This window comes from Quercus robur, chromosome 5 (assembly GCF_932294415.1).
Source record: "Quercus robur chromosome 5, dhQueRobu3.1, whole genome shotgun sequence".
NCBI lineage: Eukaryota > Viridiplantae > Streptophyta > Magnoliopsida > Fagales > Fagaceae > Quercus > Quercus robur.
The window spans coordinates 46,753,205-46,780,030 of NC_065538.1; the positions used below are offsets into that span (position 1 = coordinate 46,753,205).

The following is a 26,826-nucleotide window of genomic DNA, read 5'->3' on the forward strand; positions in this document are numbered from 1 at the left end:
TTCCATATTGGTGTAATCCCCTAAACCCTATTTAACTAGTACTCCTGTAATGGTGAATGACAGATTAACTTGAATAAGATTAATTATTATGAGTTGAGAAATGTCTCCTCCTTGTTTTCTTTGTTTCATGGTGATGCCTAGGGTTTGCAGGAGGTTTCAGTGATGAAGCTTAGGAGTTGTTCTATTGTTACTTTTATTTTTCTTTTATCTCCTATTTCCTACTTGTGCTGCATTAACTTGGTATTAGAGCCAGGTTGTGTGGGATTGTGATTTTTTGTGGTTGGGTATATTTATGTTTGGCTTGTAGGACTAGGTTTGGTGGCTTTCTTTGGTTTGCTAGAAGCTAGATTGGATGCTCTAATACCAAGTTGATGTAGAATAGTAGGAAAATAAATGATAAAAAAAGAACAAAGGAACAAATCCTAGGCTTCACCACCTAGAACCTGCCTGAAAACCCTAGGCATCACCACCTAGGGGCGTTTGGCATTACCACCAAATAAAGAGAAACAAGGAGGAGACATTTCTCAACTCATAATAATTAATCTTATTCAAATTCATTTGTCTTCACCATTACAAGAATGCTAGTTAAATAGTTTTAAGGATTATACTAATATGGAAAGCATCTAATCAAATCCCTAAAAATCATCAACATTAATAACCAACGCTCTGTCTGTTTTGCTGGAAAAAATTCTGTAAAGATAGTTTTCCACATCTGTTGACCAATTTTTTTGTACTATCAAATACTGTAAAGATAGTTTTCCACATTTTCCAGTATTTGATAGTACAAAAAAACTGGTCAACAGAAAACTATATTTAGTCAACGGAAAACCCTAATAAAAATAAAGCTTATTTTCTATTGTTTGTTTTCCAAATTTTTTTTTAGAAAACAATCTCTCTCTAACGTGTTGCATCTCTTATAAATATTATATTCATTTGTAGCCATGGGAAACATAATTTTTTGGCACCTTCTCTCTCTCACAATAAGCTTTTTTCACTTTTTCTCTCTTCCCTTTACTTTTTCTCTCCTCACACCTTCACTGTCACAAACTCTTGTCTCTCTTCTTCCCATGAATCTCTCTCTCTCTCTCTCTCTCTCTCCTCCATGTTTTTCTTCCTCTTTGTAACATAGTTCTCTGATTAGATTCCCCACCCCCTCCCCCTCACTGATTGGTCAATAGCACCAATTTGCAAAGGAGAACAGATTTGCAGCAGTATTTATTTTATTCTTCTCTACCAAAATCTCAATTCTTTGCTTTGAATTTCAAGTTGGATTTTCTTTTTTCTCTAAGAAATTTTCAGGTTGATGGATTCCAGGCAGAAGTTACTTCTTTTTCACACATAAAAATGACAAATTTTTTTTTTTTTTGAGAAGAAAGAAAGAATGAAGTAAAAAATGAAAATTTTAAACATAATTCCTATATGGCTCTAAATTGTTTTTATAAAGGACAATCTTTATAGTAAATTAATAAATACTGTTATATAATGAATGATAATTGTTTAGGGGAATTGCATTTATTGTTAGATACATTATGGAGATACTATGCAGTGATGATATATTATGCAAATACATTATGTAAATACATAATTTAGAGTAATTAATATTGAAGACCTGTGGTTGACTATAGTAGACAATTAGTGTACCAGTAAAAAGAATAGACAATTAAAAGTTATTGTTATTTGTACTCATTGATGTATTTTCCTGTCAATTATATATATATATATATATATAGATATATGGTTGATATATATGTATGTATGTATGTATGTACATACGTTACTATCCATATATATGAGCAAGATAAGTGGTAGAAATCATGGAAATTTGACAACTAATTTTGATTGTATCTACATATTGTCAAAATTTTAGTATGAAAACCAAATTCATTCTTTATTTATTATTTTATTATTTTATTTTTATATTGATTACATTAGTTGGTTTACATAATACACATGTTTTAAATTTGGCGTAAATGCACTTTTAGTCCCTACATTTTGACGTTTTTCCATTTTAGTCCCTACATTTTATTTTTTCCACTTTTAGTCCCTAAAACCAATTTACGCTTTCCGTTTTAGTCCTTGAAACACTGTTCTGTCACCAAATTAACGGAAAGACTGACTGATTAATAAAATATTATTAAAAAAATTATTTAACATTTTTTATATGCCAAAATTAAAAAAAAATTAATTACTCAATTTTAATTTAGAACAAAAAACAAAAAAAAATTATTTTCTTTCAAACAAAAATTTTACTTTTTTTTAATTAAAATGAATTTTTTTATTCCAATCTTCTTCTTTTTTTTTTTTTTTTTGTTCAGAAGAACATTCAACTTTTAAACCCTTTTCTCTCTCTATTCTCAAACTCTCTTTCTCCTCACCCCGATCTGATTCAAACTCTGACTGACCCAAACTCTCTCTGATGTCTTTCAAGACTCAGTGATGAGGTCGCCGTTGTCGAACTCGTTCAAGACTCAATGATGAGGTCACCATTGCCATAGAAGAAAGAAACCCCAGAAGGTCTGCGTTGCCGTCGCCGTTTCCGTTGCCATCGACCCATCGAACCCATCAAGAAGGTCCGTTGATTAGGTGTATGAAACCCTAGAAAGAAAACCCATAGTTTATTTCTGTGTAATTATGGCTCCGTTGTACAAAACCCAGTCACCGATTCGGTATTGGAGCCCGATATTGACCAGCGGCGAGCAGATCAAGAGGCTGATCTTTGAGGTTTTGATCATGGAGGCCGTGGGGTCTTGATGGCGTGAAAACAATGGGAAAAATTTGGATGCTTGCATGTGGGTGTTGTGAACATGGATCGGTGGTTGGGTCTACTGATGATTTTGGCTTGGGTTGTGATTTGGGTTTCGTTTGTGTTTAATCTCTATTTGTGATCTGGGTCTGTGTTTGTGTTTGGTCTCTGTTTCTTTTCTTTTTTTTGTTTGTGTTGTTGTGATCTAGGTTTGAGTTTTTGGTTGGTGGATTTGTGTCCTCGGTTGCTGGGTTTGATCTGGGAAGAACACGAAGAACTTGGATTTGTGTTCTCGGTTGCTGGGTTTGATCTGGGAAGAACACGAAGAACTTTGGGTCTGTGTTTGTGTTTGGTCTCTGTTTTTTTTTTTTTTTTTTTTTTTTTTGTTTGTGTTGTTGTGATCTAGGTTTAAGTTTTTGGTTGCTAGATTTGTGTTCTTGGTTGCTGGGTTTGATCTGGGTTTAAGTAATAATGTTCTTTTGCCAGGTTGCTATTCTTTTGCTTTGCTAGGTTGTTATTCTTTTGCTTGGGTTTGATTCGGTGGTGATCTTCTGGAAAAAAAAAAAAAAAGAAGAAGATTGGAATTAAAAAAATTCATTTTAATTAAAAGAAAGTAAAATTTTTGTTTGAAAGAAAGCAGAATTAAAATAAAGAAAAGAAAAGAAAAAAGGTTAGAACTGAATACCCTAAACACAAAGCTTTTCAAGCTTGATTTTAACCTTTCCTATTAATCAATCTATTCACAACTAAAACTTCAAAACTCAAAGATCAAAGCCAGAAAAATGCCCTAATTAGAAAATATTGACTTGAGATTGTTTTGTGAAAAACTCCCTCTTTGATTCACTATTTCTAGTGAATTTTGTGTTTTCCCTAAGGATTTTTTGTGTGTTTAGAAAAAGAACCATGTATGCCTTTTTTATATTGAGAAAAAGGGGGTTTGGAACAACTCCCAAACGAAGTGGGATTCATTCCAAGTCTCAACTTTAATGTATAAAATTTGCTTTTCATAGTTTTTGGAACCCTAACATGCGTACTCATGCCTATGTATGCATACGTAGGCTTGGAGCATGCGTACGCATACGCGTGTCTACGTATGCATGTCCTAGGGTTTCCGTGGCCTTTATTTTCCAAAACTAGTTTTATTCAGCTCATAAAAGAGTTATATTTTCCATAATAACCTTCCTTAAGTCAATTTCAATCTGATCAGGCCCTAAACCAACCTTGATTCCCTTCATCATATTCCTCTAATTGGAGAAAACTCAATCTCAAGTTTTAAATTGAAGTAGGATTAGAACCCCAGTATGTAGTACTTTCCTCAATATAATAATCACCTTTGGAAGAATGAAAAATAACGAAGATTTGCAGTCCATCACATAAGTAAACTTTTTTGGGATGACAAAATTAATGTGTGGAACCACAATAAAAGCTTGGTGCCCTGCATCACCTTATCTCCCCTAGCCTATATTCTTTATTAAGCTTTCTTCATTCAAAATTTGGTCCCCAAACCAGCTTAAAGATTAAAGCATTGAGACCCACTCCACCTCAGGCTTATTTATCAAGTTCTTCATAAGGGCTTTCTATACTTTTCCCAGAGAAACCACACTTGAAAAAGAGTTAATTCCTACCTTTTGTGATTTGTCTACAAAAACAAACACATTGGATCATCCTAATATCTCCATTGCAGCAATCTGTCTCTAGCTAGCAACCTATTTTTAAAAACCAATTACATTCTAGTAACTTTTGTTCATGTGCAAATTTATTTATTTTTTAATCTCCTATATAATTTATGGAAGCCACAAAAGAAAACAAACTATTAAATTTTAATGATTACAGAAACAAACTTGACAACATCTCTCTCATATGTTTAGCTCTCTCACACGTCACCCATCTACTCCCAACTCTTTTCTCAAATTCTTGACCACATGGCTTCATTATTTTATACCTTGTAGGGTTTGTTTGGATATCGCTTATTACTGAAAACTGAAAACTTATTGCTGGAAATACTATAGCAAAATAATTTTTAAATGTGTGAATAGTGTCGTGGGACCCAATTTTAAAGCAAAATTTACTGAATTCCGTACTTGCAAGCCCGTGAATAGTGCATGGGACCCACTATGTAAAACGCCAAGCGCAAACATGTTGAAATTTCAGTGCAATCCAAACACTCACTTAAGTAATCTATTTTCGACACCTTAAACATTCAAGGCCCTGACATTGAAAATGAGACTTGCAATTCTTGGTAAGTTGCCTTCTTAGAGTTTGAGGCTAAGATCAATGTCATCCCCTTCTGCCTCACCTCTCTCATTGTTTAAGCTAAGTGTTAATTCTTTACTGCCATTCTGCTCCTTTGATTGTACCAAGCCATGAAAGGGTCTTTTACCATCTGACCAACCCTGTCCTAACCTTTGATCTGAGACCTCCATGCTTTCCTTCAAAATTATAATTTACAAAAGAAATAAAGTAAAAACACACCAAAATAACACAGTTAATATAACAAAAACTATATTTAATCAAACACGAAAGGAATTGCCGTTAGCAAAAGAAATGAACTAAGGAGGTTTATATTCACCCATCATCTTGTTGTTCTAGTTTGTAGAGAAAGTTGTCTGATATTTGACTCGATACTGTATTAGGGAACTTATGGTTTTTCTCTTTTTGGTTTTATTTTAATAAAGGGAAACTGAAAGATTTTATTTATTTATTTTATGCAAAGTTTTTTAGTTGTACTTTTACATAGCAATTGAAATAACAATATTCAAACGTCACCACGTGTTCTTCACATGATAATTAGTTTTCATGATCTTACAAACTGGAATCTAGTGCTACAGAGAATGGCTTAAGTAGGGACCTTGAATTTTGCTAGCTCTTTTATCCTATTTTGGCATAGGTTGGGTTGGTTGTTCGAGAAGTTCCCCTCCTATTCTTGTGCATGCTTAAATAATTAATAAAAGTTCAATTATGGAGTAACAGGAATATGCATTCCTATTTAGCTCATGGCAGCCTACAGTAAAGAGTAACTGAGGGCAATCGACACCACTTCATTCATTTATTCTCTTTTCTCAGAGATTGCTACTATTTCCAATATAGGGTAGTCATTTCACATATATTTGCACAAAGGTTCCTCAATTTGTAGGAAGCTTTTGCACCACATGGTTTTCTTTTGCTTTCAATCACACCAATACATTTTTGTATGTATCTGTATGTTCTCATTTGTTTTTCCTGTCTGATCCATGCCCCTATGGCTGTTTCCCTTTTTGGGTGAGAATGAGATTAATTTGTCCAATAAAGTAATGGTAGCTTGAATGGTAACCATATGGTACTTGTTGGGCTTTGTGGAGCTTAGTTGTGTTTGATCTGGTTGATGACCCAACCTGACCCGAATAATGTTGAGTGGTTTTTTAATTAGAGATTTTCTGAGAGAGTGAAAAAAAACTATAGCCGCACTTTGTTTTTTTTTTTTTTTTTTTGGGCAATAGTGAAATCTCTGCAACTCCGTGTACGTAGGTAAATTGCCGAACCACGTAAATATTCTCTTGTGCGTGTGATTGTTTTTCTTTGGCGTGTGTTTTCTCTATTTTTTGTTTCTCACAGGTTGAGAATTTCGAGTTAATTCCCTACAGCTGGTATCAAAGCCTAGGGTTAGGTTTGAGTGGGAGCAATAGCAGAGGAAGTAGGAAAGGCGTTTGGAATAGAAAAGTTTGATGGTATAGACTTTGCGTATTGGAGGATGCAGATTGAAGATTATCTCTATGGGAGGATATTGCGTCTGCCCCTTTTGGAGACAAAACCTGAGACTATGAAAGTTGAGGAATGGGCTCTTCTTGATAGATAGGTACTGGGAGTTATCAGTTTAACTCTGTCTAGGTCTGTTGCACACAATCTTATAAAGGAGAAGACCACAACAGATTTGATGAAAGTTTTGTCTGGTATGTATGAAAATCCATCAGTAAACAACAAGGTGCATTTGATGAAGAAACTGTTCAATTTAAAGATGGCAGAGAATGCATCAGTGGCATAACATCTGAACGAATTTAACACTATCACAAATCAATTGTCGTCTGTGGAAATTGATTTTGTTGATGAGATTCGTGCATTGATCGTTTTGGTTTCTTTGCCAAACAGTTAGGAGGCAATGAGGATGACAGTAAGCTATTCTATAGGAAAGGAAAAGCTGAAGTACAATGACATACGAGATTTAATTCTGGCTGTGGAGATTTGCAGAGATGTAGGTGAAACCTTAGGATCTGATTCTGCCCTAAACCTTGAGACAAAAGGCAGAGGTAATGACAAAAATTCAAATCGGGGTAGATCAAAATCCAGAAATTCTAATTAGAACAAAAGCAAATCTAGATCAGGCCAACAAGTACAATGCTGGAATTGTGGGAAAACGGGTCACTTCAGGAGGCAATGTAAAAGTCCTAAGAAGAAGAATGAAGATAATTCTGCTAATGCTGTAACAAAAGAGGTACAAGTTACATTACTTTTTGCAGTAGACAGTCCACTTGATGGTTGAGTTTTGGACTTAAGAGCTTCGTTTCATACCATTCCACGCCAAGAAATCATACAGAACTATGCTGCAGGTGATTTTGGTAAGGTGTATTTGGCTGATGGTACAGCCTTGGATGTTATGGGTATGGGAGATGTTCGTATATTGTTGCCCAATGGGTCTGTTTGGTTACTGGAGAAGGTTTGACATATTCCTAACCTGAGAAGGAATCCGATTTCTGTTGGATACCTTGATGATAAAGGGCATGCAATACTATTTATTGGTGGTACTTGGAAGGTTACAAAGGGAGCCAGAGTATTGGCTTGTGGAAAGAAGACATGTACTTTATACATAACCTCAAGTCCAAGAGATACAATTGCAGTTGTTGAAGCAAGTACTGATACAAGCCTATGGCACCACAGACTTGTTAACATGAGTGAGAAAGGGATGAAGATGTTGTTGTCAAGAGGAAAACTACCAGAATTGAAGTCCATTGATTTTGACATGTGTGAAAGCTACATCTTAGGAAAGCAGAAAAATGTGAGCTTCTTGAAAATTGGCAGGACATCAAAGGCTGAAAAATTGGAGTTAGTACACATTGATTTGTGGGGGCCTTCTCCGATTGCATCCCTTGGAGGTTCAAGGTACTACATCACTTTTATTGATGACTCAAGTAGAAAGGTATAGGTTTATTTTCTGAAAAATAAATCTGATGTATTTGAAACTTTTAAGAAGTGGAAGACCATGGTTGAGACAAAAATAAGTTTGAAAGTAAAATGTTTGAGGTCAAATAATGGAGGAGAGTACATAGATGGAGGGTTCAATGAGTATTGTGTTGCACAAGGAATTAGGATGGATAAGACTATTCCTAAGACACCACAACAGAATGGTGTGGCTGAGCGCATGAATAGAATTCTCAATGAGCGTGCTAGGAGTATGAGGTTGCATGCTGGACTACCAAAAACTTTTTGGGCTGATGCTATTAGCACTGCAGCTTACCTGATAAACCAAGGACCATTAGTTCCTATGAAGATCAGACTTCCTGCGGAGATTTGGAGCGGTAAAGACGTAAAGTTTTCACATTTAAAAGTTTTTAGTTGTATTTCTTATGTTTATATTGATTCTGATGCTCGTAGTAAACTTGATGCAAAGTCTAAAATATGTTTTTTCATTAGCTATGGTGATGAGAAATTTGGCTATAGGTTTTGGGATGAACAAAATAGGAAAATCATTAGAAGTAGAAATGTGATATTTAATGAACAAGTTATGTACAAGGATAGGTCAACTGTAGTGTCAAATGTTACATAGATAAATCAAAAGAAATCTGAGTTTGTCAACTTAGATGAATTGACTGAAAGTACTGTCCAGAAAAGGGGTTAAGAAGAAAAGGAGAATGTAGATTCACAAGTAGATCAGAGTACACCTGTAGCTGAAGTCCGTAGATCTTACAAGACCATTAGACCTCCACAACGTTATTCACCCACTCTAAATTATCTCCTGTTGACTGATGGTATTGAGCCAGAGTGTTATGAAGAAGCCTTGTAGGATGAAAATTCAAACAAGTGGGAGTTTTCCATGAAGGATGAGATGGATTCCTTGTTAGGGAAACAGACATGGGAATTGACTGAATTGCCAGTAGCAAAAAAGGCTTTACACAACAAGTGAATATACAGAATAAAGAATGAGCATGATGGCAGCAAGCTTACAAGGCCAGATTAGTTGTCAAAGGGTTCCAGCAGAAGAAGGGCATTGACTACTCAGAAATATTTTCTCCAGTTGTGAAGATGTCAACAATTAGACTGGTACTAGGAATGGTGGCTGCAGAAAATTTACATCTTGAGCAGTTAGATGTGAAGATGGCATTCCTTCATGGTGGCTTGTAGGAAGACTTTTACATGATTTAGCCAGAAGGGTTCATTGTTCAGGGACAAGAGAATCTAGTCTATAAACTGAGAAAGAGCTTGTATGGCCTAAAACAAGTTCCAAGACAGTGGTACAAAATATTTAATAGTTTTATGCATAGAATTGGGTTCAAAAGATGTAAAGCTGATCACTGTTGCTATGTTAAGTTCTTTGACAATTCTTATATCATTTTACTATTGTATGTTGATGATATGCTCATTGTAGGGTCTAGCATTAAGGAGATTAATGATCTAAAGAAGCAATTGTCAAAACAGTTTGCAATGAAGGATTTGGGAGCTACAAAGCAAATTCTTGGTATGAGAATCATTAGAGACAAGGCTAATGGTACATTGAAGCTTTCACAATCAGAGTATGTGAAGAAAGTTTTTAGCAGGTTCAATATGAATGAAGCTAAACCAATGAGCATACCCTTGGGTAGTCATTTCAAAAAAAGCAAAGAACAGTTATCATACACCGAAGAAGAAAGGGACCATACGAGAAAGGTGCCTTATGTCTCAGCTATTGGCAGCTTGATGTATGCTATGGTGTGTATAAGACCAGACATTGCACATGTAGTGGGAGTTGTGAGCAGATTCATAAGTAGGCCTAGAAAGCAGCATTGGGAGGCAATTAAGTTGATTCTAAGATATCTGAAGGGTTCATCAGATACATGTCTTTGCTTCACAGGTGCAAGTTTGAAACTGCAGGGTTATGTAGATGCTGATTTTGCTGGTGATATTGATAGTAGAAAGAGTACTATTGAGTTTGTATTTACTCTAGGTGGTACAACTATATCATGGGCTTGAAATCTACAAAAGATTGTTACTTTGTCTACTACAGAAGCTGAGTATGTTGCAGCAACTGAAGCTGGAAAGAAGATGATTTGGTTACATGGCGTCTTAGATGAATTGGGTAAGAAGCAAGAGATGGGCATTTTACACAGCTACAGTCAGAGTGCAATCTTTCTTGCTAAAAATTCAGTTTTTCATTCAAAGTCGAATCATATACAGATAAAATACCATTTTATCTGTTACCTTGTTGAAGATAAGCTAGTAATACTTGAGAAGATTTGTGAATTTAAAAACCCGGCAGACATGTTGACTAAGGGTGTCACTATTGAGAAACTGAAACCGTGTGCAACTTCAATTGACCTTCTAGCTTGAGGACAGGAGGATGAGTTGCAGGGATGAGGGATTGAACTAGTCTCCAAGTGGGAGATTTGTTGGGCATGGTGGAGCCTAGTTGTGTTTGATCCAGTTGACGACCCGACCCGACCCGAATAATGTTGCGTGGTTTTTTAATGGGAGATTTTCTGAGACTTAGTCCATAGAGCGGAGGGCCCAAGCCGAAGCTTTGTATTTTTTGAGAGAGTGAAAAAAAGCTGTAGCCGCACTTTGTATTTTTTTTTTTCCTGATAATAGTGAAATTCCTGCAACTTTGTGGACGTTGGCAAATTGCCGAACTACGTAAATATTCTCTTGTGTATGTGATTGTTTTTCTTTGGCGTGTGTTTTCTCTATTTTTTTGTTTTTCACAGGTTGGGAATTTCGGGTTGATTCCCTACAGTACCCCCTTTAGGTGATTCCTTCTCTTTCCTGAGAGGAAATGGATGAGTTATTATTGCATTATGCTTGTGTTTTTATGGGCATTTTAACTGAGAAAGGGTGATGGAGAAAATATTTAGTAAATTGAGCGATACTGTACAGTTTTTTTTTGGACAGTTTTACATGTTTGTACTGTTTTACATAATTGTACTAAACATTTGAAAAGTAGCAAATTGCCTTTGAACTTGAACTTGAGTGTACGTGTACTAAACTTTGAGTATGAAGAATTGCAGGCAATGTAAATATGCATTTTTAACTTTGGATCTGAAAAAAATAAAAAAATAAATAAAGCTTCTATTTCCTTGAACCTGTTGATCGATCTTTTTTCCAGTAATAGTTTGCTTCTTTTGTTGTTGCCAAGTTTCGGAGATGACCAATTATCATCTTGTATAACAAGATTGGTCCCTTACTTCTTGTACATAATTTTCTGTTTTCTTTTTGCTGCTTGTAAATATTTTGGGTAAATTATAATTTACCCACCTTTGGTTTGACTAAAATTTAAGTTGCTTACCTGTGGTTTAAAAATTAGTACTTTGCTCACCTGAGGTTCACTTCATTTGGCTTCCGTAACTCTCCTTTGTACTTTCATCGTTAAAAACACAAAAACATAAAAATCAAGGTCTAAAAACATTTTTTTTTTTTTTTTGCCTAATTCATTTCGTTGATGGAGCAATTTTCTCTTAATATAATTTTTCTTACCTATCAATATATATATATATATATATATTGTGAAAATTGTTTTTCAAGGATCTGTTGTCCTTATCCCAGCTTCAGTACATGAGTCTACATCGTGTAATATTTAGTCATAACCTACCCCATACCTTGGAAAAGTCCTTATGCACAATCTACATCACCAATCAAATGGACTGTTAGTTCATTCGGTTGAGTGCAAGTTTGGTAACATGTATATATATCAATATAATTTCAACATCTTTAATAAATAAAATTATTTTTGAGGCTGCGGACATTCTAAAATCATGTGCAATGACTAAACATTCATGTCTTGTACTTGTGTACTATTTGGATTCATGACCTATTCACAGAGATTATAACATGTGCCAGTGCCAGATGGATATTTCAAGTTTAACTGATTAAGCAATCTGACAACGTAGCTCTTGATCTTCCTTGAACCAGTCCCAACTTAAGACTTTTACATTTCAGAATTCAGAAACAAGGAGAGGGAAGACAGGATAATTCTCCAGTTACAAGTTGACAATAGTTCATCTGAACCATTTTACAACGATTTGGACCTTCTCTAGCTTCACTCTCTCTCTCTCTCTCTCTCTTTTCTTTTTTTTTTTTTTTTTTTTCTTTTTTTTTTTTATTTTTTTGTACTAGAAATCTCTCAGGTATAGTGGTAAAAAAAAAACTGTGTTTCTGGTCGTTATAGTCCTCACTATGACCGATTCTTTATTGGCAGGATTTTTGTTTTTATTTTTTATTTTAAAAAGGCTCATTATCAATTGTTTGAGCTAAATCTTAGAATTATAGCGTGCATCACAAGATGTTTTCAATATATCTTAGCTAGCTAGTAGTGGGATAAGGTCTTCCTCATCCTTCAAAGTCAAATATTGGGAAAAAAGAAAAAGAAAAGCAAAAAAGGAGAAAACACTTGTTCACCTCCACTATTTCACATATATCCACAATTAATGAAATAATGTCCACATTTTAACACGTAAAAATGAATGTGAAAAAAGAGACATGAAATAGAGGACGTGATTAAGAGAATCAAACCCATGTTAAAAACTCTATACGGTTTTTTATTTTTTAATATTAATTTTTATAAACAGAAATTCAAGCCCACTGTTTTCCTTGGGCACAATGCTGATTCAGCCTCATATTCCCATTTAAGACTGCTAGTTCAGCTGGACCAATTGGACATGAGTCTCAACATTATATTAAGTTTTGAGGTTGCAGAAATAGGAGAATTGACTCCAGCATGATGGCCAATTAGTCAACAACAGAATCAGATTAGTGGATTAGCTGATTGATACATATATAGCAAGTCATCTTGATCTGATTCCTTGAAATCTACCCTTATTTGTACCTTTAATTTTTTATATGAAAACTAAGGGAGAAAAGTCAGGACTGCTACGTTTAATATTACAAGTTGCGCAGTTTTGCGTGCTCATCTAAAGCATTCTTAAACTGCTAACTTGCTCCTCAATCCATCTTCAGCTTGTCATTTTAACCATTTTTGCACAGAATTTTCTCCAACACAATGTTAAGAGTCTCTTTTATCATTCTCTTAGTCATCCTTATACCTCATTCGGAAAATAGCCGTTCCTTCAGAGAAAATTCCAACCTTATATCCGATGTCATAGACCAAATAAGCCATTCTTCAATTCTTGAGGTTGATGTTAAAGCAACAACAGTGACTTGTGAGCCCACTTATGGCTTCTTGCCTTGCACAACAAAGGTTTGGGGGCAGCTCTTCATGATTGTTGTATATGAGTACTTGCTGTCTTTAGCAGAGAAGTACGTTTCAAGTGGTACTGACCTTTTCTTTCAAATGTTTGGAACTGGTATCTTCGGTGCTAGCTTATTCCACATACTTGGCACAATCCCACAAGTGGGTTTGGTACTTGGTAAGCATTTTACTGGTTTCTCTTCTCATCATTTTGAGGTGGACTCTTTTCTTCTATAAATATTTTGCTTAGAAGAACTTCACCCATTTGAATATTGTTACTCTTTTTTCCTAGTTTTGATTGATGGTACAAGATTTGAACTTGTGTCAATCTTAAATTTTTCTTAGTTCTCATAGATACGGTAAAATTTGAATCTAGAACGTTTGTCCTATAATGATTACTCTTTATCATCAAGCTAAGAAACTAAATAATTTTTTTTTTTTAATCTATGATCCCTATTTGACAATAATATGGGCCTATTTGGTTGTATTGTTTAAACAACATAACATAACACGTATTTTCACAACACTTTTTCACTTACGTGTATTTTTACAATACTTAAATAACGTTACTAGAACAATATTATCAAACATGTCCTATATTTTACAAGTTATCGACCTTTAACTTACACAATTCTTGTATATGATGGAATGCTTGTTTTGTTTTTAGAAACTCTAACTTTGTAGCTCATTCCTTAGCGGCTTAGCCCAATGGGCTTATTCTTAGGACAGGTTTTGGCCCTTTTGGGACTCCCCCTTCTCTGTAGTTTCTGTGTTTGTAGAGGGAGGAGTTGCCGAGTTGGTTGAGTCCCATCCCTTTTTTCGGTTTTGTTTGTTTGGTTGGTATTGGTTGTGTTGTTTTCCTTCCTCTGTTAATGCAATTTCTTATTCAGCAAAAATAAAAATAAAAAATAAAAAAAAACACCTACACAATTCTTCCTAGTTAGAATCAAGAAAAAGCGAAATACCTTGATATAATTTTTGCTACCATTCATATAATTTATTATTATGAGTTTTCTAATATCATGAAACAAGAATTAAAACATTATATGATTAAAGTGATTGTCACCACAAATTCTTTTGTTTTTTCAAATATAATTCTAATGGACATTTTCTAATATGAAAAATGTGCATATTTCTTCTTTCCCCACTTGAATATTCCCATTACATCATTCATGTGAAAAAAAAAAAAATTCCGACACTAATTTAAAGGGAGACTAGAAACTATCTTATTAGTGGGAATTAGGTATAATCATGTAATTATAAATGGAAATTTTTGTTTCAACCCTCTTCCTTTTTCTTTATTCAATTAAATTTCATGTCATTTGGCCTTGGTCTTTCCAATTCAACGATACATTGCGTCAGTTACAAACAGATGACCAATGACAGGTAAATGTAATCACCTTCTTAGGCAGCATAATAAAGTACACATATTACCAGTTTCTAGTGGTTAGCCAGTATACTAATTTGAGGCAATTTCCACTTCATGGTCCATTACTTTTTTTGGGACATTCATCTTCCATATTTAGATCTACATTAATTTAATATTATGATATAAAGGTATGATATAAAGCTTTACAATCCGCTTTGCGTTGAATATAAAACTCCCATACGAAAGAACATATACTGCTTTAAAATATAGTATATACTTTAAGATCAACTTCACGTAGCATGTGTCCACAAGGCCGATTAATTATTCTCTCTTGATTCTTAAAAAAATTAAAAATTCTCTCTCCATAAGGTGACGATATTAGTTATTCTCACTCTAAATTCCAAAGTGGACACTGGACAAAGTATAAATCAACTATACTTAAGATAGGAGAAAATGAAATGTGAATAAGCAAGCTAATTTAATGTGTGAAACAGTGATAGGTATTTTTTTTTAATAATTTTATAGTTAATGTATTAAGTCACCATACTGCAGTGTACCCTCTTTCTTTCTTTCTTCTTCTTCTTCTTTCTTTTTATTTTTATTTTTATTTTTATTTTTAACACTCTCTTATTGAGTCAACATGGTTTTATATTCTAAAAAAGAAAAAAAAAAGGGTTTTATATACATACAGATATATGAGTCAGTATTTTGACTAAATAAGTTTTTTTCTATTAAACTTTACTTTCACAACCTTTTTAATATTCTTTTCCAGTTTAGTGGAAAATTGAACTTAAGACTTACCCCAAGCCTCAGCTCAATCCTACCTCCCAAGTCCCAAGTCCCAGGGAATGCCTCGAGTGGCAATCGTTTCTTCTTAACAAAGAAATTATTGGATTGGGGAGGAATAAATTGAAATTGATACAAGTTATTTCTTCAAACAAACATGTACTAAGAATTACAAGGACATTTTTTATTATTATTTTTTGTGTGTCTCCCTTTCTCTTATTGAATCAACAATATGGTATTTACATAGATATCTTATTAATTAGGAATTAATATTTTCACATGTTTTTCTTTCATAAAATTTTCTCAAAATCTATCATGTGAGAGGGGCCGTAAAACAAACCTTTTTTTTTTTTTTTTTTAACCTTTAAATGCACTACTTTTTTCCCCTCTACTTTAGTAAAATGGAACTATAGATTTATCCAAGCCTCATCTTACCTCAAGGGATGGTCTTAAGTGGCAATCGGTTTTTGCTTGAAAAAGAAATTAATCTTTACGGATTGAGAGGAATAACTTGAAATTTATACCCCTTAAAAATAAATCCTTAAAATAAATTTAGATTGGACAATTTAGAAATGGATACTACTTAAAGCAGCATTTTGTTTTTTTGAACACAAGAATTTCACCAATTAAGTTTCAAATTTTCAGTGAAAAAGAAGAAACTCTTCAGACGACAAAGCTGTTCTACATTTTTTAAGTATACATCCTTAATTATGTCATTCTAGTAGACAGGTTTAAGCACTTCTTTTTTCTAATATGTATAGTACATATGATTTATAGTTATTAATAACTTTGAACAGAAATCTCTCAATAATTAGTTATATCTCCAGTCTCTAGTTAATTATTTCTTCATTTCTTTTTTGTTGAACCACGTAAATAAATTTAAATAACGCTAATTTGTACCAACATGAACTTTTTTTAGAGTAGTAACTAGTAAGTTAATTATTATGCATGTATCAGCTAAATATCTTTATACAAATTGTTCCAAAAACTCCAATCTCATATAATTATGTACATATTTGTTTATAGTGATTGGAGTGACAGCAAGTACAGACACTATTGAAGCATTGGCAACAATGGGAATGGGCTTACTTGCAGGATCAACAATCATGCTTCTTACATTAATCTGGGGTTCTGTTATTGCTTTTGGCAGCTATGATCTTTCACAGCCTTCAGATTCATCAGACATAGAAAATAAGAGACCATTCAGTTTAACTGGTTTTTTTCTTATCTCTTCTATGACTAATATAAAACATCTTTGTTCAATGTAATTGATGTCCCTCTATGTGTGTATGAGTGATGCAGGTTATGGTGTTAGCACTGACGTTGAAACCTACTATACTGCAAGAATAATGATTGTATCCATGATCCCATTTTTCATTCTTCAACTGGCAAAAGTTCTCAATTCATCTTCGGGGATTCGAATTGTAGTCTTGGTTTCTCTCCTTGTTACTCTAGTCTTCCTATTTGTTTACTGCACTTATCAGGTAAATACAATTCCATTAGCATGGGAAATAATGTTCCCCAGTATATGAGTATGAACAAGAGAGATTTTCAACTTTATAAACGAGAGGTAGAACGGAAACATGCTTGGAACTCATGATCAAGTCCTCTGATACTAATGCCATGGTTAATTATTAATTGTCCTTAAAGTTCAATCTATTAGAAAATGTTGAATTTGATTATTTAACCATTATTTTAACTTAAGGTAATAACTTTGCTATTTTAATGAAATAAATTTGTAATTTTTTTTTCTTCACAAAAAAATGGTGCAGGTATTCCAGCCATGGATTCAGAATAGGAGACTTGAATATCTGATGTGCAAGTATGTTCAGAAAAACCTACTACCGAGTCTTCTCACTGGTGGTGGCAGACCTAATATAACAATTATAAGAGAGTAAGCGTGTTAAGTACTACTTTTAAGGTTCTTTAGCTACACATATTTTTCAAGGATTTCTGTTATCTTATCAATTAGTCACTACCTATATTTGCAGGCTTTTTCAGAAAATCGACAAGAATAATGATAACCATATATCAGCTGATGAATTGAGAGCATTAATCTTAGGAATACAAATAAAAGAAGTAGGTTTGAATGAGGATGACTATGAAGCAAAGGTGATGGAGGAGTTCGATATTTCTGGTGATTCTCACATAACTGAGAATGAATTCATTAAAGGAGTCTCAAAATGGCTTAATAAGGCTCAGCAGTCTGCCAACAATCAAGGACATGACAAGCCAAAGTTTTTTAATAGCAATTCAAAGGTAAATATTGATGAGTGTTAAGATTTATTTTCAATACTAAGCGCAATAATATTGCCTTGATGCTCAAGACACAAATGCAGAAAACAACTGAAGAGGAAATAAGGCTATTGGCTCAGAAAAAGGAGAGTAAAGGAACTGACATGGCATGGTTGAATTACATAAAGGCAGCTTTTCTATTGATTCTTGGAACTGCTATCACCGTTTTGCTTGCACAACCCCTTATGCAAACTCTCCAAGAGTTTTCTACTGCTGTAAACATCCCATCATTTTTGGTATCATATGTTGTGATACCCTTGGCTTTGAACTACAGACAGACACTAAGAGCAATTACTTCTGCCAGACAGAAGACAGAAAACGCTATCTCCTTAACCTTTTCTGAGGTTTACTTCTCCCCAAACTCATCTTTTCATTTAATCATGAGATAACAATTCCTAGTTTCATTTCTAGTACAATGGTGCTGCTTACATCTTATATTCTCATCAGAAAGTTCAATACTTTTTTTGATAAGTCAATCAGAAAGTTCTATCTTTATGATTTAATCAGGTGGTTATGTCTCCATTGAAAATTAAACCTGTCCATGTGGTTTAAATAGCATTTGCATTTTGCAACGAGATCATTTTTTTGCTTTGTAGCATTTACCTAAGTTGGTCTTCAATATTTTAGATTATTTTTATTTGATACTTGGAAGGTTTTCGCAGATTTATAATGGGGTATTCATGAACAACATGATGGGTTTAGCCATCTTCTTGGCCCTTGTTTACATAAGAGATTTGTCATGGGATGTCTCTGCTGAAGTTCTGGTTGTGCTACTTATCTGCACAGTGATGGGTCTTTTCACCAGCTTCTGCATCAAATTCCCATTCTGGACAAGTATCCTAGCATATCTTCTGTACCCCTTGTCTCTGCTTCTGATTTATGTTCTCACTACTGTTTTTGGATGGTCCTAAATTAGTACTTGCTATACTGCTCCGCCGCCACCCCCGCCCCCAACCCCGCGTGGGGGGAATGCAAAAGAAAATACAATAATCTTATGCCTATGTCACAACATTTTTCATAACTACTAAAGTGACATCCTGTAATTAGTGTACAATAAAATGATGTTGGTGGTCCTAGTGACAATGAGTTGCATTAATTGGTGGTCTTAGTAAAAATGATATTGCATTAATCACAATGTGCCACCTCAATGAGATATATCTCTAGCATTATTGAAGAAATAAATATGTATCTAAATTAAAAATTCACAATTTTGTGAGGACAATTTTTATTTTTTAATTTTTTTAAGAATAAGAATTCTATAGACAAACTGAAAAGTTTACAAACGCACAGATGTACAACACTTCTAGCAAAAAAAAAAAAAAAAAACTACACATTGGACCTACATCAACCTTTTTTTAACGCTATTTTAGTCTATCTTTTTAGTCAAAAAAAAAAAAAAAAGGAAAAAAAAAAGGAAAAAAAGGAAACAAATCAATTATTATCCATAGCGGGACCAAATATGAAAAATTCATTTCACTTGAGCTTTAACAGCTGACAGAGGAATACCCTGTTTACAGAAGATCAATCTGTTCTTAATTGTATTCTTGAAGTTCCATTTTGCTGTTACTCCAGGCCTTTTCTCCCCCAGCTTATACTCTTTATTATGCTTTCTTCATTCAGAATTTGGCCCCCAAATTAGCTTACAGATTAAAGCAGTCAGACCCTTTCCTCTAAACCTTTGCAACCTCAAACAAACTAATCAGCTAACCCACTCCACCTCAGGCTTAATTATCAAGTTCTTCTTCATAAGGGTTTTCTATTCTCTTCCAGAAAACCCACACTCTGAAAAGAGTTGATTCCTACTTTTTATGTATTGTCTACAAAAACAAACACGTTGGATCACCCTAATATCTCCATTGCAGCAATCTGTCTGAGTCTTTTTAAAAACCAATCACATTCTAGTTACTTTTATTCATGTGCAATTTTTTTTTTTTTTTAATCTCCTATATAATTAATGGAAGCCACAAAAGAAAACAAACTATTGACTTTTAGTGATAACAGATACAAACTTGACCACATCTCTCTCATATGTATTTAGGAAGCCTCTCTCAAACGTCACCCACCAATTCCAACTCCTTTCTCAAATTGTCACATGGCTTCAATATTTTATACCTCTCAAGTAATCTGTTTTCAACACCTTAAACGTTCATGACACTGACATTGAGAATGAGACTTGCAATTCTTGGTAAGCTGCTCTCTTAGAGTTTGAGGCTAAGATCAATGTCATCCCCTTCTGCTTCACCTCTCTCATTGCTTAAGCTAAGGGTTAATTCTTTACTTCCCATTTGTTCCTTTGATTGTAACAAGCCATGAAAGGGTCTTTTACCTTCTGAGCAACCCTGTCCTGACCTTTGTTGTGAGACCTCCATGCTTTCCTTCAAAATTATAATTTGCAAAAGCAAGAGTAAAAACACACCAAAATAACTGAGTCAATATAAGATAAACTATATTTAATCAAACACGAAGGGAATTGCAGTTAGCAAAAGAAATGAAATAGTGTGAATTTATCATCTTACTTGGAAAGGAAGACAGTCAAATTTGGCTAACCCTTCTTCAGGACTTCTTGTGTTGATGGGTGAAGGAATTGCGTTTACAGGGCAGCCAAATGTGTACAAATTATTATGAGACGCTCCATAGTCTGTAATGCACTTCTTTGTGTTGATATCCAAAGGGCCGTGCCATCTTGTATCTCTGAGAAAGGTGTTCAAAGAAATTTGAACCAACAATTAATGGCAACAAGTTCAAAAGAGAGACGAGTGAAGATCAAGCTAGACCAACCTGGAGATTGTGTTGCTGGGATAAAGAACAAATGCACCGCGATTATCACTTGAATATGATTGGCTCTCTCTGGCCGTGCGAGGATCAATCATTGGAGGAACTTGGAAAGGAAATAAAGGGCCAGGGGAGTTGTCCACTGAGAAAGGCTTTGGCCTCTTCATGCCAAGCACCTGTATAACACATAGTAACCACAGATGTGTCTCTTAACAAAATGACTCCGTATTCACATTTTCTCTACAAGTGATAAGAAAGAAAAACCATACAATATTCGAAGAGAATAAGTGAAAAGAAAGGAATTAAGTAAGAAGGTAATTGCATATAAGTTCATTTATATACTTTTTTCTCTATTTCATTTTGTTAGTAACCTTCTGTTTGGTCGCTGGGAAACAATATAGAAGGAAAAAAAAGCTGAACCCCTACGTTTTGTGGATACCCAAAAGTTATAAACTAAAGAACTGAAAGATATGACTTTACCTACATTATTCTAGCAACCAAACAAATAAAATCAACATCAAAATCAGTGAGTATAGAAAAACAAGATGTGCCCAGAACAACTCTACAACAAATTCTTGATACATATGAAGATAAAATACTAATATAAGACAAACAAAGACAGAATAAACAGTAAGGAAATCTAACTTGCCTTCTCTTCCTCAGGCCAAATACATGCATAGCTTTGACCAGATCTTTGGTTTGAAGGGAGCTCTATAAGATGATTCAGTCCGGCAGATAATGGGGTTGACATAGATGGTGTAGAAGACCCTGGAAAAGTAGGATTTACCTGCAATTTACAAGCTTTTACATTAATCTTCTAATATGAAATTAGATTATATACCAAGAAATAACAACTAGAAAGAGAGTGACAATTTTTTTTTTCCTGTTACCATCATAGAAGAATATTGGTAATTTTTCCTTTGCAACATTGGATATGAAGCATTGGAAATATGTGTTGGTAATATTGGAATCGTATCAGTAGTGGACTTGCAAGAACCCCATGTTACAGAACACTTTGGATTGGATTCATAAGGGGAAGGACACACTGGATTGGAAATATGTGTTGGTAACATTGGAATTGTATCAGTAGTGGACTTGCAAGAACCCCATGTTACAGGAAACAAGGCCTTCTCAGCCAGAGACACACTTGCACTACTACTGCTACCATGACCATATGTGGTATCACTAGCATTCATTGGTAAAGAAGGTGGTGGGCTAAAGTGATCAATATATGGGACTAAACCAACATGTGTATTTAAAGAAGTGGATTCAGGAGAGGCATCAGAAGGGGGATAAGGAGGAGTGGAAAGAGAGGATGAAACCAAGCATGATGAAAAGCCAGTGTCTTTGTTTTCCTGTTCACGCAAAATCTTCTCTAGTTCAGCCACACCAGGTCCTCTTTTCGGAACTTTTTTGCGCTTGAACATTTTTTTATTATTTATTTCTGTAAAAACATTGAACAAGTCCATGAATTCTTGTTTAAATATACAACAAAAGGAAGCAAACCCAGAAGACAGAATTCAGAAAGTAACAAGATTTCCGCATTTTCAAGATCACCATATCTAATTTAAACCAAGCAACAAAGAATGATATATATTCAAATGTTACCGTGATATATGGAATGGAAATCTCAGAGGATGTTGGAGTAGAACACAACCACCTATGAGAAATGAACAAGTGGAAGTGGAGCCAAAATATAAGAAGTTTAACCTGGTTTTAAGCTCAGAAAGATCTTAGTGAGAAAGAAAGTATCTGAGTTTCCGGGGTTCTCTCAGTTTATTTGGTTTGTCCGAGAAAAATATAAATGAAAGTGAGAGAGAATTTTGGAAGTGTGGAAATCCAAGTAATATTTGATTCATCAGAATCTTCTCACATCTCGTTTCTTTCGCCCAAGTGCTCTCTCGGCTGTACTTTCCTGTGTGAGTGTGTGTGAGAGCTTTCTTATAAGGATGTTAGTTGTCACAAATCCTTGTACGTTACACTTGAGCCTTGACCAGTTGACCTAATGCATGCAATTTGTATTTGTACCTTTTATAAATCTCTGAGAATATTCTTTGCCATTTTGATAAAAGCAGTTTTGTAATTTCCCTCGGGTTTTATTGAGTGATATTTAAAGTATTCAGAAGTGGACCCCGATTGTGCAGAAAGACACATTGAAAGCACTGAAATCATGCAGGAAATTTTTTTTAATCTTTTTTTAGTCATTGCTAGTTGGGTTTACAAAGGTCTGTTTGGCTGCCTTGAAGACCAAATTTCAGTAATGGAATTGTGCTAATTCGAGATATTGGTTTAATAATAATTGTTAAATCTTTTTATAATTTTTTCTTCTTCTTTTTTTTTTTCCTCCCACCTCCAAACATTAAGAAATTGGATACTGAATTAAAGACTGCCTTATTTGGTAATCTAATACAATTTACAACCTGACTACCGCGTAGTATTTTGCATTAATGAGTGACATCTTCAAAGATACACAGTATATAGTGCTATAAGGCAATTAATTTATGTTTCTTAAAACCTTTTAACACTCAAAAGTTTTGAAGAATATTAATATTCTTAAATAAATTTAAAAATTCATTCTCAAAAAAAAAAAATATTCTATGGCAAGCAACGTCTACAAGAGGATTCACTTAGGTCACAAGATCAAAATCTCGTTTCATTATGAAGAGGATCCCAAGGTCATCATGAAGCTCTTCGTTTGGTTAGCTACATGCAGGCAGAGTCAAGATCAATTATAGGTTAAATTTACTTTCTATGAAGTTTCATTTAAATGGAAATAGTTCATATTGCTTGGTAGGGTATAGATGGTATTAAAAAAAAAAAAAAAAAAAACCTAAGCGAAAGCCTTCTACAACTACAAGATAAAAGTTGGGTCACTTTCATGTTATAGATGGTATTTAAAAAAAAAAAAAAAAAAAAAAAAAAAAAAAAAAAAAAAAAAAAAAAACCTAAGCGAAAGCCTTCTACAACTACAAGATAAAAGTTGGGTCACTTTCATGTTCTAAAAATATTGTAGTAATTGATTGTGGCCAGTTGGAAAATAAAATATCAAAACCTAGTTTGACCTAAAACGAGTTGATTGATGGTTTGGAATCTGGCTTCATTAATGATTTATATAGCCTTTGATTTATGAGAAATTTCATGAAGATATCTGGCAAAAGATTTAGCAGTTTAATGTGACGATTTCCCTAGATTATTTAATTAGAAGTTTAGAACCACTAAATTTTAATACGCTGTTGGTCATGAAATTCCACCTTAGGATAAATTGAAGTTTTTCTTAAATGAAATTGTCAGATTCATGAAATTTTTTCTTAAATGAAATTCCACCCAATCGTAATTACCCTATTAAATGAAATTCCACGTACCTTAGGATAAATAGAAGCTTTTTTTTTTTTTTTTCTTTTTTTCATTTTAATGATTTTCATAACCAGTCATCTATCATTGTCATGACCTTCAAAAGTTGTTATTATTATTATTATATAGATACGATTGAATTTCAACGATAAAATTTTTTACCCATTAATTTAACTAACTGAAACTAACTAAAAATTCAAAAGTTGATATGCTACATTAATTAGATAATAATTCACACGGTTCTAGTAAATTTCTCTGGAACCTAAAAGAAGATAATATTTGGTATCACAATCACGCGAACCTCAAAAAGTCATGCAAATTGCAATTATGTTTGAAATTATAAAATTAAAGACAAAATGGTTTGATTTAGGACTATGTAGTCCAATTTGTTTGATACCAACAGAAGCATTGTAACACGTGGTACTTGAAAAATTTGTAGACATTCCAAATTATTTCCTCTATATTTATTTATTTCTGTATGTATAGAAAAATTTTTATTCCCCCATTTTTTTGTTTTTATTTTGGTTTTGATTCTGTATATTATTTGTTTCAAAATTAATGAAAGATTTGGGATCAAAAAAGTTTATTTATATTTATTTATTTAGCAAAAGAGTCAAATTCAAACTCAATTTTAAGCTTGGCTATTAAATAAGTGAATTTAGAAAAATAATTACGTGTTCATAAGAAACTCACAAATATGAGATTCAATTAAGTATATATAATATTGTTAATTATATATATAAAAGGAAGTCGTGTCCCAATATTATACATGTATATTAAGTTACTTAGATAGACTTAATATTGGATTTTATAAGTTTATAATAAGTTCATAAGAAATCAAATTATTGTTTATAATTTATTGACAATGTAAATTAAAGCCAGGCCCGCAAGGTTTTGTTTTCGTCCCCGAGTGTGGTGTTTGGGATTTTCACCTCAGGCACTTTGGCCGATATTGGCTTGACACCCTAGTCCCACATCGGTTAGAAATGCACCCCACTCACGGTTTATAAGCTTCTGGAGCGACCATGAGTGTACCACTACTCAGTATAAGCTTCTGGACTGAGTAGTGGTACACTCATGGTCGCTCCAGAAGCTTATAAACCGTGAGTGGGGTGCATTTCTAACCGATGTGGGACTAGGGTGTCAAGCCAATATCGGCCAAAGTGCCTGAGGTGAAAATCCCAAACACCACACTCGGGGACGAAAACAAAACCTTGCGGGCCTGGCTCCCCAAAGAGGACAAATGGCTTGCGAGGGAAAATCCCCACATAAATAATCTATATATTTTGTAGTAAATATTATATGTAACTCATTAATGTCATGCAAGATGTGCGAGTATATCATAGGTTCATTTTGAAACTATATATGCATAAAAATTATCTTTATGCTCAATATTATATAATACTCACTATGTGAAGAAATATAAATTGTTAAAAATTAATATAATTAAGAATATAAATATATTGGAGTGAATTGATTAATATCAAATTATTCTTAAGAGAATATGATTTATGGACTAGAGGCAATAATAATTTTTTTACAATCATAGAAAAACACTGAAACTAAACTTCCAAATAAAATTATGAAAAAAAAAAAAAAAAAAAAAAAATCCTCCATTACTTAAAGGTTCAAACATTAAAGGATGCCCTACTGGATAAGGATCCTTTCTTAGAGAGGATCCAAACCTGTTTAATGTAACTAGGCATTAGGAAATGACTCATAATCGGTACGTAGCCCCTGAAGTGATGCCTCGGAAATTAGGTCAAATGCCATTTTCCATACATAAATTGTAAGGAACGTCACTTATTCTAGGACCACATTGCATTAAAATCAAACAAAGTGACATCTTGGCCCCGTGAGATTCATTAAACAATCCCTACTGGCGTATCACTTTGCAGCAATCAATTTTTCTTCCACCTTGGATTAACATACGTTCACACCAATATATATACATATATATATATATATATATATATATATATATTTTTTTTTTTTTAACTTCTTCACTTTTTTATTTTTTCTAATTTTTTTCTTTATTTAAGAGTTAGGATTGAGAGATTTTTTTTTTTTTTTTTTTTTTTTTTTTTTTTTGTACTCTCAGTTTCAATCATTGAGAGCAATTGCACAGGTGCAATACCTTAGCAAATCTTTTCCTCTCCTCTTCACTTCCCATGTCCCATGAGAAGAATATTGTTTTTATTCAAGGTATAACTGTATAAGATGAGAGCAGCAGCCAAGGAGGGAACATAAAGTGACAGTGTACAATTTTTTCTGCCTTTTGATTACCTAATTAATTATTAGAAATAATAAATAGAAAGAGGTGACATAGGAAAACAGTAGTTTTCTGTCTCTAGTATGTACGTTAACCCGAAATTCATGTCCATAACAAAAATCGCTCGAAGAAATATCAGGATGAGTTTTGGAAAAGCAATTGAGCAATAATACAATATGCCTAAATAGCTAATACTGCCAATTATGCTCATTAGGTCGGATCCAATAATTTTGATAATAATGTATAAAAATAGCTGAGAATTGTGAAAACCACAGTTGGAATATATATCTAACCCATTTTCTTTATTGAAATTGTTATGTGAATTGAAAATGGCCATCAAAATTCTTTCTTGACATGTTTTAACTTTTAATTGGTGTAGCTAATTCCTTTTATGGTTAATTAGAAAGCATTTTTTTTCTTATATAATAGTTTAGCAAAAATAAATAAATAAATGAAAGCATCATATACTAAATTGATTTTTTTCTTAATTAAAAGTTGGTGGCACATGTGGTACGTGTACATGAAAAACACTTTCAACTATCTCTATTAGGTATTGGGTCTAATGCACGATGATCTCTAAGAGTCTAAGAAAACAAAGAACGATCAGTAAATTAAAATTTGGAATCATGTTATGCATGGAGGTTCCACAGGGAAGTTAATTTCCAACTCCAAGTATGCTCGAACTAAATTATCATCTACCAATGACAATTTATTTTTTATTTTTCATAAAGGATGAACAATCTTTTTGACCATATAATTAATGAAAGAGACTAAATTCTATAAGGATTCTGTACACAATTCTTATATACCCTCCAATAAAAATATTGACACCAAAT

At 33.6% G+C, this 26,826-nt stretch overlaps 1 protein-coding gene across 1 annotated transcript; it reads left to right on the forward strand.

The window, feature by feature from the left end:
* The first annotated feature begins 12,883 nt into the window (after window positions 1-12,883).
* Window positions 12,884-18,693, forward strand: LOC126726125 (sodium/calcium exchanger NCL2-like). Its single transcript, XM_050431248.1, has 7 exons — window positions 12,884-13,323; window positions 16,327-16,515; window positions 16,603-16,784; window positions 17,073-17,194; window positions 17,292-17,559; window positions 17,640-17,939; window positions 18,258-18,693. Exons 1-7 carry the CDS (start codon window positions 12,957-12,959, stop codon window positions 18,504-18,506), a joined length of 1,677 nt encoding a protein of 558 aa, XP_050287205.1. The 5' UTR covers window positions 12,884-12,956; the 3' UTR covers window positions 18,507-18,693.
* Window positions 18,694-26,826: the final 8,133 nt, after the last annotated feature.